A 16,876-nucleotide genomic window follows, 5' to 3' on the forward strand; every position below is an offset into this window, starting at 1 on the left:
GGGAATCTCAGGTTTGGGGGCCAAATGCAGACTTCTCTGGCCCTCAGGACACTACACAGATGAGCCACACCACTGACCAGCCCTGCTTTGCAACCCCCTGGGGTGTTTTGATCTAGTGGAAGGTGTCCTTGCACTCCAATAATGCTGCTTGCTTGCCTGGTTGAAGCATGGGTAGGTGAGGCCTCGGGGTGTGTGTGTGTGTGTGTGTGTGTGTGTGTGTGTGTAGATACTACTAGCCTCTTGTAGAAAGGTTAAAATGGGCATTCCCTGCTCTGGCTCCTGCCTCTGGCCCCTCCCATCACCGACACATGGCCCTCAAAAGGTTATCCAGAAAGGAGTGTGGCCCTTGGGATGAAACAAATTTTCTCATCTAGGTCTATGGGCCATCATAAGCCAGGCAGGTTCTTGAGGGAGAGGATCTGGAGCGAGCCAAGGCAAAGAAATTTGTCACTGATAAAAAAAACCTTGGCCTAAACTGTTTTTTTGCCACTTAATTCAAATACAACCTGGGTGCACCGAGTGATGCAGCCCACCCAAATCCTGTAGTATTTATCCATCACATTCATAACCCACCTTTCTTTCATGACTTCAAGGTGGCGTACATGGCTCTCTCCCTCCCCATCCTCACAGGAACCCTGGTTAGGCTGAGACCCAGGCCGCCCAGTGACTTTCATCTCTGAGTGGGGATTCGAAACCGTGAAGCTCTTCCCCTCCGTTGCCTTCTGCCAATTGGTTGTGCTGGTGAGAGACAAATGCGCTCTTTGCCTGTGCCAGCCTCCTCCAACCTGGCGCCCTTGAGATGGCTTCCACTACAACTCCCATCAGTCCCAGCCAGCACAGCTGAATATTTAGTTGGGACATGCTAAGCACCTTCTCATCATGACATTACTTCAGGCAGAATCCTCATACTGAAAGGTTCCTCAAGTGACTTGGCTCCAGCAGGAAACCCAGCTTGGAGTTGGGACATCTGCCTTCAGGTTTCTTGCTCTGCTCTGGCTTTCCCTGGTAGGCCTTGGTTCAGCTCCCTTTCTGTAAAATGGGTACGATGAGTGATGGAACTGATCAAGCTGAGATTATATTGATTACCATCTCTGGAACACGGTGCCTTACAGCGCTGCGCTTTCTAGCACCAGCCTGCCTCAGGTCCCTATTCCCAAAGATTTGACAGGCTAAAACAGAGCGTGGGGTTCAAATGCTGCTGCCTCCGTTTGGCTGGATCGCGCTGCATCTTGTACAACAGTCAGCGAGGGAGAAGAGGAACGAGGAGACTTTGTCCTCCTAGGACATCTTTTCACATTTCGTTGTGCTAGGCGGGCAGGCAGGCAGGCAAACTGCTCGATCGCAGGCGATGGGATCGACTCGTGGGACTCCCTCCCTCGCCTCCCTCGCCCCCCCCCCGCCCAGATTTTTGCTGTGGCTCTCCTCCCCCACGCTTTTCAAAGTCCTAAAATGCCCCAGAAAAAAATGCATCTCCCCCCTCCCCAAAATCTATGGAGCAATTTCCTTGGCACGTCCAGGTGTTCGCCAAGCATTTATAGCCGAAGGGGAGATGGGTTTCAAAAATAATAATCAAAGATGACAGGCAATGCCTTTTAAACGTCTTCACCGCGCCGGCAAAGGCGGGGGGAGATCCCCTCGCTTCTATAAATAAAAGTTACACTCCAAAAGGGTCTCTTTTCCTTCGCTTCTGCCCAAGCTTACTCACGAGCAAATGTGCCCAGGATCGTAGCCATTCGTTTTGAATGGGTGAGGTTTTGTTTTTGTTTTTTAAAAAATGTTTGTATTAAAATATTTTAATGGATGAGAGTTTTAAAGTTTCAACTTTGGGCACGCTTACCTGAGAGTAAGACCTGTTGCACTTGTCAGGACTTGCTTTAGAGTAGATATGCGTAGGAATTGCGCGGTGAGGCTGAGATTCTATTGAATTTGACACGTGTGAGTCGCGAGAATCTGAAGCGAAAAGCTGAATACTATATTGTATCGGTTTGCTTGCATTTTCAGGAAGCCCAAAACGATTCGACTTTCGAAAATGTTACGGAATTAAGCTGAAAACTCGCACCGCGCTTGGGGTGTTGTTTTTCTTTCTTTCTTTCTTTCTTTCTTTCTTTCTTTCTTTCTTTCTTTCTTTCTTTCTTTTTTTGCTGAGGGAAATAGTTGGAGGGGGTGTTTTCTCTTCTTTTCTTTTTACACAGGATGGTTGAAACGATGACAGTTAAAAGTGTCATAGAGCATTTACATCTTTAGAGAAGTATTCGGAGTCCCCGGTAGAAAACTTAGTGAAGAGTCACCGGTTAGTAGGAGACGCCCTGCAATCAAATGAGTGTCTTTTAGTTTACTCATCTCAACGAGTCTACTCGGAGTAGGGCTTTAATGGTGGCTGACACCCTTAAGACAAGGAAGGAAAGGCAGAAATTGAGAAATGCGATCACCAAAATAGAAAATTCATAAAAAGTTCCGAGGTAACTATTAAATTATGTCGAAAGAAAAGGGAGAAAACGCACACATAGAGAAACTGAACCTTTCGATTGCCCCCTAGACTGACAACCCATTTGGTCTTGAAGTATTGGTTTATTTATTAAATTTGTCAGTCGCTTTATCTCGCCTAGGGCAACTTGCCCAGCGACTTAAAAGTGATTTCAGTGGAGAATTCGCCATGGGGAATGTCGAGGGGGTGTCAGGCAGCTTCTGAATCTCCCTGTCTCTCTCTGCTGTGAGTTGTTGGATCTGTTAGAAGTGAATCAAACAAACCAGAGAAAATGGTAGAAGTGGAACGGATTTAAACACAGGGTGAAATTTACCAGCAGTGTTCATAATCGTAGCGGCGAGAGGCGCAGATCGGGCGACCTCGGGTTTCTTCTCCTTGTATCCGGAGCGAAGCTGCTCTGCGTCTTTGAGCGCGCGGCGGCTGCTGAGTCTCTCTTCCGCCTCTTCTCTGCCAGGAGAAGCCTGATCGGAGATGTAATAGAATCGCAGAATTGCAGAGCTGGAAGGTACTCAATGTGCGTAGCCAGCGGGGTGCGGTGGCAGCAACTGCCCCCTAAATCAAATAAATAAATACAAATACTTAACTGACCAACTGCATCACAGATAACTCGGTTCTGTCTCCCCCCAAACATAAAGCCTGGCCCGCTACGCCCATGAAGGGACCCCCAAAGGTCATCTATTGCAGCCCCTTACAATGCAGGTATCACAGCCGAAGAATTCCTGGCAGATGGTCATCAAACTTCTTTTTAAAAACCTCCACGGAAGGAGAGTCCCCGACCTTTCGCGGGAGCCCGTTCCTCTGTCGGATCAGGGCCATTTCCCCACCTCAACAGCCACTTTTACTTATCCAGAGCGAAGTTCCACGGGGTTTACTCCCAAGGAAGTTTGCGATTTTAGCCCCGTTTATCTGGGATTAAGCCCCATGGAAGGCAGTGGGACTTCTTCATAGCCATGACTAGGAGGATTGGGCTCTAAGCGTGCCTCTAGGGGTTGTTTCCAGCATTGTCATACTCGGAGTAGCCCCCTGAGATAAATGGATATCTTAGGTCCATTCATTTCAATGGGTTTTATCTAAGTTTTACTCAGAGTAAGCCCACCGAAATTAATGGAACAAAGTCAAACGTGACTGTTAATTGCAATGGATCTACTCTGAGTAGGTCTTGCATTGGCTGCAACCCGTACAGTGTGTAACCCCTATACATGTGTACTCAGAAATAAGCCTCATTATTTTTTTCATTGGATACAGAATCCCAGCCTTAGAAGTATTTCTTTCTTTGCATCAAATGCTTTCAAGGTCTCTCACTTTTCCAATCTGCATACCCGATTTGGGGTGGGGGTGGGGGACTCGGGATTAACTCTCCTTGGAACCAACCCCATTGATTATACGGATCCTGATTCTCTGCAGCTCTACTCTAAAGCAAGTTGTCCCATTGGCTTAAGTGAGGGATCATTCCCATTTTATGATTGCACTGCCTACAAGTCTAGACACATTAACTTGGAATTTAAGTCCCAGTGAAACCAAGCAAGTTCACAGTTCTATATACACATATATCTGAGTCTTCAACTAGTCCTCATCTGTGGATAGGGTTTTACTGTAAATGTGGTTAAGCTCAGACTTACCGGTAGTTTGCATTAGTTTGGGGGTAAACTCAACTGAAGAAAATGAGGCTTGCTTGTGAGTAAACATGCTTTGAATTGGGCTGTACAGCTCAGGTAACTGTTCATGGATTGGGAGCTGTGCTTTAGTTTCCTAACCCTCCAGTCAAAGCCAAGCCCCACCTCCCTTCTTGAATAAGCATTATTTTGTAGATGTAATCCCTGGATATATTGAGAGACAACTGTGTTGCAATCTTCCTTTCATCATTTCTTACCCTGGCCTCTCATCTACAGGGTGTTTGAAAGTAGTCTCAAATCATATACGGATCAATATCCTTGCTTTTTCGAAAAAAGAGAAAAAGATGCCAAACACCCCAAAACAGCCCTACCCAGACTGGGTGCGGCATAAAATATCTGTCTTCCTGCCCCCCCCCTCCAGTAAATGGTAGTGAATAAACTGGGTGAGATGGGACGGAATGCGTGGGAAGATGAAAAGCTTCCAGAAAAGTTTACGATTCTTAATATTGTTTTAAATTTATGTCGTGTGAGTTGCCTCCAAAATTTTGGCTGAGAGATGTAACATAAATATATTTTTAAAATATATATATTTAGGTGTGTGAGAGAAAGAGAAAGTTTGTCTTCTTAACTTGTTTGATGCTGTCTTCCTGCATCAATATAACCAAGAAACCCATCTTGGGGAAATATTAATTGAAAATGGCCTGGACGACTAAAAGGGATGCAACCCTCCAGTGGTTAACCACAAGAGGTTTATGTTTAATAGCTTTTTCAGAGCAGCTGGTTGCTTGACTCTTGGAAAGAAGCAACTCAGGGGTGTATCTCCAAGGCGGAGGGTGCCTACATTTGCAATACGACAGGCCTAAGTGGTACTATTATTTTTTTTAAATGGACACAAGCAATATTTGTCTATTTGTGCTATATTTTAAAAATAACTTGCACGTGGGCAGTAAAAATTAGTCATGCTGTAGGACGGCCGGATTATAAAACTTGCAAAAAGCGGGGGGAGGGGGAGAGAGAGAAAGTTCATGCTATTTCATCTGTTACACATCAGAGCCCGGGCTGCTTCCTCTTCTTGCTCATGAGATTCTGCAAAGCGCCTTGTATACTGGGGGCACTACGTAGAATCAGAATTGTAGAATGGGAAGGCTTCCCAGGGGTCATCTAGCCCAACCCCTTTCAACGCAGGAATCACAGCTAACAAATCCCTGACAGATGACCATCCGACCTTTGTTTAAAACCCTCCAGTGAAGGAGAGTCTACCATGTTCTGAGGTCGTCTGTTCCATGTTGAACAGCTCTTACCATCTGACAGTTCTCCCCTCTGTTTAGTCAGAACAATCTCCTTTCTTGTAATTTGAATCCATTGGTTTGGGTCCTACGCCCTGCAACACAGGAAGAATTTGGTTTTCTGCTGTTTGCAAAGTGAATTGCAATTTGGGTTGTCAAGAATCATTGCGTAGTAATTTCTGTAAAAACATGAACTTTCAGTCCCACCTTAACCACATTAATATACACAAGTGGGACACGTGAAAATGACTGTTTTTTTATTCATTAAAAATATTTATATACCCCAATTCACCGACAGTTCATTAGCAGATATCCTTTTCAAAAATCTGGTCTGGGTGAGGCTCGCCTAAGGGGCATAATTTAGCAGATTTAGGCTTTGCATATATACCATTCTCACACAGAATCCTGGGAACTGCAGTTTGCTTAGAGTGCTGGGAATTTAGATCAGTGAGGGGTAAACTACAGTTTCCAGGATTCTTGGGGGGAAGCCAGGTGCTTTAAATGTATTGTGTATATGTAGCCCCAGAACCCTGGGCAATACATGTCTACCCAGAGGTAAATAGCCTGATTTCAACAAGACTTACTCTCAGGTAAGTGTGTACAGGTCAGGCATCCAGCCCTAGGCATGCTATACAGCACTTGTGCACGTAATAGGGCACTAGATCTTAGCCACGGGATAAATGAAACTAGAAATTGTAGCACAAGGTGCCATAGGAAGGCACTGGACATAGTAAAAGATCCATCGCATCCTGGTCACTGTCTCTTCGAGCTCCTGCCGTCGGGACGGAGATACAGGACGATGAAGACAAGAACAAGCCGTCTTAAGAACAGCTTCTTCCCCAGAGCGATCTCGGCCCTGAATGGGAAGCCTGGACTTTGAAAGTCATCTAATCTTCCTTGCTGTTTTATACTGTATTGTTTTAATTAGTGTTTTTATAGTTGATTTGATTTTGTGTGGAGTGCCCTACCTGGGTGGATGGAGCAGCCAAGTAATTTCGTTGTCCCCGAGAGGGGGCAATGACAATAAAGATATTATTATTATTATTATTATTATTATTATTAAAAGAAAGGGGGCAGAATAGGTCAATGAAAATAGGCTTTTCAGTGTCTGTGTGCATGAAATAATATTCATGATGAAGAAAGTCTTTAAACCTTTCTTGTCTTAAAAGATGACAGGAGAAACAGGACAAAGCATATGTCATGTCTGAACACTTGAAAGAGCACAAATGTTCAGAATTATTAATATTGGGTGGGTGGAGGTGCTCAAACACAGAATATTGAAATAGGTGGAGAACTAACAAGGACATAATATTAGTGGATTTAACTACAGAAGCACAAACATCACAAGCAAAACTCAGCATTAACTGGGCCTTTAAAACAGAGTTACTGACAGGTAAAACATCAGTATTCTTTTTATGGAAACATTTATGTGTGGGGACGTAGATGGTAAACTGTCAACAAAATGCCAATCTACTCTATTAGTTCCCTAATCCTTTCAAAAGAGCACTTTATGCTAGCAGCCATCCCAATGCCTTGTGGCAGGAAGTTCCAGAGACTTAATTGCACAGCTCATTAATCTATGCCTTCTGTCTGTATTGAAGTTAAACCTGCTACCTGTCCATTTCATCTGCACATTAAAAAGAGACAATGTGTGACTTCGCTATCTCAACTGCACCTTTGAACTTGTAAGCCTTTATCTTGTCTTCCCAAATCCCAGACCTGGGAACGGCCTCTAGACAGCACCTTCATGTTATCAGTATGTGGGCTCTCATCTGGACAATTCCTGCTTCTAGGCACTGGTCCACATACACATATCCTCTCCTGATTCAGGTGGAGTGGAGAGCAAGTGAGGTGGGAGCCACCTGCATAAATTGAAGGCTCCATGCTCCAAAGGCAAAGGGCACAGTGCTTGCACCTTCAAACCCACAGAGAGTGACACTGGGGCGGCAGCACTGAGCACTACTGAGAGGTTGAGCAGAATTAGTAGGGTAGCACTCCTCTTCTCTCCCAGTTAAAGTAACCAGTCAGGGTGGCCAGTGCTCCAGACCAGAGAATCCAGGTGCATTTGCAGTTAATAGTATTTGATTATACAGGGCCACCTCCTCCCTGGCTGCAATCGCTTGCACAATCCTTTTTACTATTTCAGGCAGATTAAACAACAGCTGTTTCACATCACACAATTGGAAGATGTACAAAGGCTGCTAGTGAAACATCTCCCATTGTATAGAACAATGAAACTGGCATGTTGGGTGTATGTGCAATATTCGTACCTGTGCATGCCAGATTCCCACAGTCATCCCAGCTCCCTCCCCCCACCCGCCAAAAGTGTGGGAGGACCATAAGAGTAAAGCATCCCTCTCATACAGGTGTGCACATCAAATGTGTGTATCAGAAGACAGAATGCACAGGCACATAAACCATCACATATACAGGGTTGCATGCATCCCATGGTGTCTCTTGCATGAGCAGAAGAGATTTCCACTCATGCAGTGAGAATTCGCCTTCCTTTCTTGCCCCCTCCAGTCACCTGCACACCCTCAAACTCTGCTCTAGGAGGCTGGGGAACCCTCCAGAGCATATTTTGGGGGTGCACACAAACTGCACCAAGAGGAGAGAAAGCTACAATTCAGTTGCACGACTGGAAGTTCTGCTCATGCATTGTTGGATTCTGCCCTCCGTATTTCTGGCCATTTGGACCAGCATTAGGAAACGGGGGGGGGGGCGGGGGGGAGAGAGAAGTCATGCTTCAGCAATCTAACTGAGGTGGATTTCCAAGGCTGCATGCACACCAGAGATTTTAAAACACAAAGCACCCCTCTGCCAAATCGTGGAAATTGTAGTTAGTTAAGGGTGCTGGGAATTAAAGCTCTACAAGGGGTAAACCAGGATTTTGGGTGGGTGGGTGCTTTAAATGTATGGTGTGGACGCAGACCAAGCAACATTAAAATAGAGTGTATCTAACTGTGTAAAAAGTTCTGTTTAATGTTCACTTAAATGAAATGGAAAGATAGTGTGTTTCGTTATTTAGATGCAGTCCAGCCCCAAGGTCCTCTGGGCAGCATCCCATTGCAGTGAAAACACAAGAAAGGCAAAAAACAAAAAACAGGCATCAATAAAGCCCACTAGTTGAAACACAGAGAGCAAGGAGATGAAAGCACAGAGCCTGATCACTGGGGGGGGGGGGCATCCAGCTTATTCATCCTTGGCTTGAGAAAAGGGTTTTCTTTTAGGAAAGGTCAGGTGTATATCTCACGTACTCCACATGCAGACGGTCCCTGCCAGCATCTCCAAGGAGGGCTGGGGAAGACGTAGGGAGCTGCCCCCTGTTAGTGGTGTCACTTTAGTTGTATAACTTTAGCTATGATTTTATAGATTTTGGAATCTGTCTCTTGTATTTTCCCATGTCTTGCCTTGCTTTTCTGGTACAGCCTTCCCCAACCTGGTGCCCTTCAGAGATTTTGTGCTGCAACACTCATCAGCCTCCAGACATCGGCCAGGCTGCCAGGGCCCAACAGGAACTGTAACCCCAAATATTTGGGGAGCACCAGTAGTGCCTTTAAGGAGTTATACTTGATATGCCCCCCCCCCGATGAGCAAAGACCAGGTGAAGAGGGTGGGAAGACACATGGGCTAAGCACACCCCCCACCATGGACGGGCGCCACAGCCATGCCTCTCACTGCTGACACACATGGCAGAAACACTTTCCCGCCATCCAAAGGTTTGGGTGTTGTGGGGAAAGGTGCTCTCAGAGTACTGAAATCATCCATAGGTGAACAAGATGCTTTGACTCGGTATGAGGCAAGTTTCTCTGTTCCCTTATTCATTCACATCGCCCTCACTTGCCCTCAATGATATCCTCAATCAGATTGGCTACTTAGCACTGTGATGTCATCCTGTTCACTACGTGGTCCCTGTTGGGGTGGGATCAGCCAGGATGTGACAAAAACGAGCAGCACCTGGGATAAAATGACACTGACGCCACAACAGCAGCCCAGGACCAAAGTGGAGTGGGAGAAAAGTTGAGTATTTCACACCATCTCAGAAAATACTCTGTCCACGAGAACTGCTAGTTTCATCTCCCAAAAATGAAAACTGGGAATGATGAGCATGTAGCTGTACAATCTCAAGTACACCCAGCATGCATTGCTTTTCTCATTTTGCTTTCTGAGAAGCTTAGGAAAACTGACAGCGATATCCGTTTTCCAGTTAAGGGCAGGTTATAAATATTTGCTGCTGTGCAAGAATTCTGAGGGATGACAGGCTATATAGGCAGAGCAAGCAGGACGAACATCTGGGGCACGGCTGCATGCTCCTATTCACCCTCTGCTCTCTGCGGCTTCTTGTTTTGCAGCAATCTGCTTAAAGCGGTGCCAAGCCCCATCATTGGAGTGGCTCACCTCTCTGTAAAATATTTATCCTATTTCTTAAAAAATACTTTTATTGAACCATCGTTGGGGAGGGAGTTAAGGTGGAGGATTGGTTTATGCTGCAGCATGAGGAGAATAGCAGGCATGAAATATTTGAGCCCTGCTTTGGGTTCCCCATCAATGGTTTTGAAGATGGCAAATACACAAATATGTGCAGGGAGCCAGTGTGGTGTAGTGGTTAGAGGGCTGGACTCCAGCCTGGGAGACCAGGGTTCAAATCCGCCCTCGACCATGAAGCCCCCTTGGTGACCTTGGGCCAGTCACTGCTTCTAACCCAATCTTGTAGGGTTCCTGTGAGGACGAAATGGAGAGAGGGAGAACCATGTATGCCACTTGTGAGTTCATCGAGGGAAAGATGGGATATAAATGTGAGATATACACCCACACATTAGACTCTTAAAACTTCAAACAACACTTCAGACAAGTTTGTGCTAGATCCCAGAAGGATGCCATTAATCACCATAATAACCATATATTTATGCCGATGACTAACATAACAGAAATATTAAAGTCTTAAAGCAAAACAAAATGTTTTGCTCTATGTCTTTACTTGCTATATCTCTCTTATGTTAGTCACTGTAATAAATACATGTGGGTAATATATATATGTAGCCACAGGCTGGCATAAATCACAGAACTGGGAACAATGTCCTACAGATCACTTTGTGCCCCCACAGGCTAACCAGTTTACACTTTGTACATTAGATGTGTCTGTTGCATGTAAGTGACATGTCTCCCAGTGAAAGGCAGAAGTGTGAGGGGCAGAAATGTGTGCAGTGGCAACTCAAGAGAACAGGTACAGCGTGTGCTCAGGGGAGCCACCCTTAGTCATGGCTGCCTGGCATGGTATTGTTACAGATATGCATCTTTCCCCCCTGCTGTTTACTGTGTTGAAACACTGGTGCATATGCAGCAAAAATATTTGCCCCCTAAATTGTCTGCTGTCTCAGGCAAATGTCTGCTATCAGGGTGGTGCCTACTCCTTAACCCCACCCTGTAATTACAATGCCATGCCAAGAAATCCTGAATCCCATCAGGATTTTGAAAATCGATTTTATTTGCACAGTTTATCATATTTTGAACAATTTGTTCCAGTTTGGCTAGTTGGGTGGGAGCAGGTGAGCAAGGAGCTATGCAGGCCACTCTTTACTGGATATCATGGTCAGATGCCCCCTTTGACCTTGGAGGTTTCAGGGATACCTTTGCAGCCCTAAAGTCTAGAAACTTGTGCTTTTTGAAAGAAAGAAAATTGCTGAGGTTCTCATAAGGGTGAAACCTGGGCATCTTTCCCCGCCCTCCTCCTGCAAGGTAGTGACAGGCCTTCTACGAGGCCCTGTCTATGACAGAAGCAATTCTGTGACTTACCACAACAAGCAGCTCCATTCTTGAACTGCTCTGCAGCTTGGAAGCTTCCACCTCCCCAACACTTAACCTCCCCAACACATCATCTTGTCATTTAAACCCCAGGCTCTGTGTCCTGCGATCCCCAGTGGATACCGTAAAAGATAGCCCTCCTCCTTCTTTCTGACATTCTTTTAAATATTTCATAGCTATCAACATGCCCCCTTCCCAAATTCCACCCTCTCCCCGGGCTGAACAGACTGATTTCTTCCACGTTTCCTCCTAGGACAATATCTTCCAATTTGTCTTAAGACTTAGCAATCTCAGAGTGGACACACAAGATCTCTCACAGGGAGTCTTGCCGAAGCTGAGTGAAATGGCTGTTTATCATAGCCAGAGGTTGGCTTTATTTTAAAATTTTCATGTAATAATATTCATATACTGCTTAGCATTAGTGAATCATCTCATAGAGGTTTACAAGATTAAAAATGGCAAAACTGATTCATAGGGGGAAAGGGGGGGAACCCTCATATTATTGCATTTATTAAACTTATACTGTTCTGTACTCTTCTTCTTAAAGGAGCCCTATACAGGGCAATTGCGTTAGAGCTAATGGTCAGGGGAAGGCTGATCAAACAGGTGGTTCCCCCCCTTTAATAATAAATTTTATTGAGCTTTCCAAATTTAATTACATTTCATTACACAGATCTATATCATAAAGCATTGCTCCAACAACAGCATCGACTTCCCCCTCCCTCTTTCTGACTTCCCAACATCTTTTAACAAATTCTTCGTATTTCTATAGACACTTTTTTACCTTATATCATCTTCTTATTTTAAAATCACCTCCTTATATGTAAATCGGTTCCATATTTTCTCATTACAAAGCATTTCATTATTCAAATTAAGCTCAAAATAGTCCTTCAATGTCTTTTGTGCCTTTTCCAGTATTAGCTGATTGTCCAGTAATCCATCATTCATCCTCCACCTAAATATAGTCTCTTCTTTCCCTTTCAATTCCATTATTAATGCATTATGGTCTGAAATAGTTCTAGGAAGAATTTCTGTTTTCGTTACTCTTGTTGCCAACTCACAATGGAAATGCCCAATGGTTGGTTATGATGATTAGGTTTATGCTAATCTGCAGAAGTATTGCCCTTTCAACCATAGATGTCTTTATATGGAGATTAGACAAAATCATGGAGGCTATCGATGACTACTAAGCATGGTGGCTATGTTGTACCTCTGCTGTTGGAGGCAGTATGTATGCTTCGGAATACCAGTTGCATATCCCAAGCATATTCTGCATCCTGATTCAGATTCCAGAGTCCCAGGTCTTCAGCCTTCTCCACAGGGCAGGTGGGGTGGGGAAGGCGCCCTAGAGAAGGTTGGGGAATTTTATAGCAGAAGGACCTCAAGCTAAGAGTGGTGAATGACGGGGAGTCATTGCAGAGGCTGCTCAGGTTCTGTGATCCTTGCAGAGGGAGAGAAAGATGAGTTTAATACTTTGGATGTTCCTCCAGGCAATAGAACTGGAGCGGGTCATACTTCACAAGTGCACGTGCAAGAGTGACAACTTGGGAGGGTTTTTTCCAGGAACCTGAGGAGAGATTGGCAGCAGTGCAACACTCTGTATGCTGGGGGGACTTGGAGAGGAGGGGCTTCTCCTCCTCCCCGATTCCCTTTTCAGCCCCACTAGTGCCTGGAGTTACCCTTTGGCCAACCTCAAAACAACGTGGTGGGGGATGCTAGAACAAAGCCCTTAGGAGCAGGGTGTTGACAGCTCTTCCTGTCTGTGCAGCATCAAGCAATGCACTGGATTTCGTGGAGGAAAAGGCTATCCATGGCTACTAGCTTGGATGGCCATGTTGCACCTCGTTGTTGGAGGCAGTAAACCTCTCTGGATACAAGACAGTAATCAAAGTACTGGACTGAACATGGATTAGAATCTACCGTAAATCTGATGTGACTAGTAGAGTTTTGCATGTTGTATCTAGAAATAAAAGTGTTCAGAATGAGAAGAAAAAGTAGTATTGGTCTGATAGTGGGCAGGCTGGCTTACCATAACTGATGTCCCTCCCTGAGGAACCCCCATATAAGTTTCCAAAGAGCTGCATATTCCATGGAGCACAGCTTGAAAATCACAGTGTTCTGGTTGATTCAGGAAGGGAGTATAACAACATTCAAATAAGATTAATTTGCATAATTTAGACAGGATGCAGACATCAGCCTTTCCTGATGCAGAATCCACATGACTTTAGTGCAGTGATTTGATGTCTGGGTTTTGTGGCACAAGAAGGCGCCCTTCCTGCTTCATGCCGACTCCTTTTTCCTAGCTTGCACTGCAATGTGCAAACTTGTTCCTCACCTGGAGTAAATTCATGAGCCCTCTAGGGGTTATGTGGAGCAGGGCTGTCTCACCTGGGGATTTCACCTCAAACTTTGTTAGCAATGCTGATCAATCCATTGACCTGCGAGGAGGAACCTTGCAGTAAAGGGAGTGTTCCAGAAAGTCCCAAGTTTATTGAGAAAAGGGTGGCAAGTTTACAGGGCTAATTTTGTTCATATTTCTAAGTGTAGTGCATTCATACTTACACAAGCATGCTTTTTGGGCAGTGGGGAGCAGCCCCAAGTGTAGTTTCTTAGTCTTTAGTTGGGATGAGTGGAAATTTTTTGATATTCTTCACAGCTTCAAATGGGTCATGTTGTTCTCTAGACCCAAAGTTATTAGCAATCTTTATTCTGGGATTTTCTGTGGGTCAGGTTTCTGGGTTGGGAAATATCTTCCCATCCACTGAGTTAGTCTCACACAGTTTATCACACAGTTAGTTTATCACACAGATGGCTGCACCTTAACACACAGTTGTTTCCCTGTGATCACCATTGGCTCCTATGGACCGTTTGTCTGCAGTGTCCATTATCCTTGCATTCTAGCTGATGTCATTGGTTTCTTCACTGGCAGCACAGCGACTCTTAACCTCTTTCCCTTTGGCCTTATTAAAGAAAAAAAACCCCACAGACTTGCCAATTCATACTCTCACTCTGTTTCTTTAATGCTATAATCGTTTTTCATGTGTCAACATCATTCCAGACCAACACCCGCTGATGATGCAGGAAACTTGCTGCTGTTGCATCCCTGCTAGGTGGCCTTCCAGCCTCTGCTTAAAAACCTCCAAGGAAGGTAGGAGAGCCCACCACCTTCCCTGGCTGCCTACTCCACTCTCAAACAGGTCATGCCACCAGGAAGTTCTTCCTCCTAACATTTAGTCAAAATCCCCTTTCTTGTAATAGGAACCCATTGCTTCCTGGTCCTCCTGCCCTCTGGAGCAACAGAAAAGAAACCTGCTCCATCATTTTTGTGTAACAATCCTTCAGATAATTAGATGAGGACCTGGCTGGCTTCAAGCTAGCAGGTTCTAACTCACAATTGTTGTATTTATTAGAACCCACTGATGGGAGGCAGACAAAAAATGGTGACTCAATGGGAAAGAGCCAGTTAGATTCTGCACCGCACGAGTGATGTGCACTTGGGGAGACCTGCATATGTACATCAATGTGTGAGTTTCTAGAGGTCAGGGATTCAAATGAGACCCTCTAAAACTAGCCAGTAGAGCTGCACAAAGACTGAGGTTGCTGTGACCTGTTTATTGTGCATTATCATCCTGATTTGTTTGCACAAAAAGTTTTTTGAGAAGTTAGATGATGCCTGCTATTTATTATTTGCAGGGATGTTATATGACATTGCATCAATCTAGTGTTACCTTGCCAGTGCATTTCCCTGCCACTTTCCTTATTGCAAAAATTTCAGTTTTTGAAAGAGAAGTGGTTTTGCTGTGCAAGACTGCCAAATCCCCATTTTATTTGTGCAACCTGAATAGGCCTGATATGTGATTAAATCCCATCTGAAAACAAGGACAGTGACTTGAGTGAAAGGCAACTGATGTAAACTCAGAATTTAGAGACAAGGGTATCTCCGGGTATCGGTGAAAATAACATATGAGATGGAAATTGCTTTGCAAAAATATTAGAAGAAATTTGCAAACTGATGTGGAAATGTGGAAGAGAAAGTAAGACTGGAAAAATGAAAATCGAAATTGACCTCTGCCCATTCCTAGTCCCAGAGCTGAGCTGACCATCTTTCTTTCGCCACTTTAAGACTGCCACTACTTGACAACAGTCAAGTATGACAGCATGATTAATTCATATGCCAGTAAATTTAATGTTGATTTTAGTGTTCTGATACAACAAACCCACTTCCAAAACAAACAAACAAACAACATTTTTGTGGTAAGAAAATTGATGGGAAAATGTCCTGGAAAGTGTGGGATAATGACAACATCATATGTCCTTCTTTTGAACAAATCAGAATGGATGCTCAAGAAACAGCAATGTGTAATAACCTCAGTGCAATTTTTGTGCAAACACATCAGGAGGAATGCTCATCTGGAAGCACCCTTCATTTCGGCAGTCTTAGATGTTGTGTATTTGTGTGTGTGTGTCAGAAACTTCTGCTGTTCTGCTGCAGATCACCCAGTTGATCTTGATCTGCTCCTGTACTGCTTCAGATGTTTGCAGGAAAAGTGGGTATTCCCTACTTCTCCATAAGGAGCTAGCGTGAGGCAAGCCTTCCATAACTCCAGAGAACTGCTGTGAAAGATCAGGCTGAAATCAATTTAGTCCAGAAAACACTTTCCAGAGGCTCACTAGTAAGACATGAAGATGATGTCCTCCTTATTTGTCCCCAGTACACTGTTGGTAGTCAACAGCCTGGATGGCTTCAAAAGAGTGTCAGACAAATTCATGGAGGATAAGGCTATGATTCTGTGATCTCTAGTCTGCTTAAGCCAGCACCTTCACCCCTCAACCTGAGACATTTTCACACCAGGAAGGGAAAACCCCATCCCTATACACTTAAAAAACGAAGTAGAAATATGATGGTGGATGTTGGAGGCACAGAGAAATAAGATGAAATTGTTGTTGTCATTTTGCTCAGCCTTTTCTGGTTACACAGGGAAATTGTTTTTCTTGCAGATTAAAAAGAAATCATTATGTTACATTTTAAAAAAGACCAGAAAGGGGGGGAAAGCAAGCTGAGTGCTAACAACCATAATGATTTTTGCTTTAATTAGAACATAACAGGCTTTTTATTAAATACCGCTGAATAAGAAATGCTTTACCAGCCGGGTACACAATGTGGGTTTTGTGCATTCATTACATGCCACTGTTTGCTTGTTTCTGCATGTGTGCCAAGCGAGCAAGAGATAATATGTAGAAAATGTGCTCCAGCAATATATTTATTTTTTATTACAAGGCTGGAAAATTTGGCTGTAATCACAATGTTGGGGTTTGTCTTTTGGTTCAAATGCTTGTCAAAATTTGCAATTTTGTAGAAAATCAACCCGCCCATTATTCCATCAGATGAGGCTATGATCCATTATCACATGTTTCGAGGATTTATTTATTTTTTGGCACGGTCTTTGTTTAAAGAACTGTATGTTTAGCGAGCACAGGGATAAGTGCCTGTTTGGCTTCTCTGCCATTTCTGTGTGTTTTTAAACATTCACTATTTTTAGACTAAGTTCTCAACAGGAGGGATTCTGTCAATTTCTTTTTTCTCTTTGTTTCTCATTTTTCCAGCCTTAAGTTCAGTTCTTCAACTTTCAGCACCAGTTTTGGGATTATTATTCTTTTAATTCTCATGAAATGTGTCCTAATTTTAGTGC

At 44.2% G+C, this 16,876-nt stretch overlaps 1 protein-coding gene across 5 annotated transcripts in view; it reads left to right on the forward strand.

The window, feature by feature from the left end:
* Positions 1 to 16,876, forward strand: part of TFAP2E (transcription factor AP-2 epsilon) — a 71,920-nt gene that overhangs the window by 19,402 nt on the left and 35,642 nt on the right. For 2 of the 5 annotated variants that reach the window (XM_081199943.1, XM_081199944.1), the window contains exon 4: positions 14,245 to 14,334. The exons of the other annotated variants lie outside the window; for them this stretch is intronic. In XM_081199943.1, coding sequence (XP_081056069.1) covers positions 14,245 to 14,334 — 90 coding nt within the window. The remainder of the gene's footprint in view (positions 1 to 14,244; positions 14,335 to 16,876) is intronic. 5 annotated transcript variants of the gene reach the window in all.

The sequence above is a fragment of the Podarcis bocagei genome (genome assembly GCF_964188305.1).
Source record: "Podarcis bocagei genome assembly, chromosome: 7".
Classification (NCBI taxonomy): domain Eukaryota; kingdom Metazoa; phylum Chordata; class Lepidosauria; order Squamata; family Lacertidae; genus Podarcis; species Podarcis bocagei.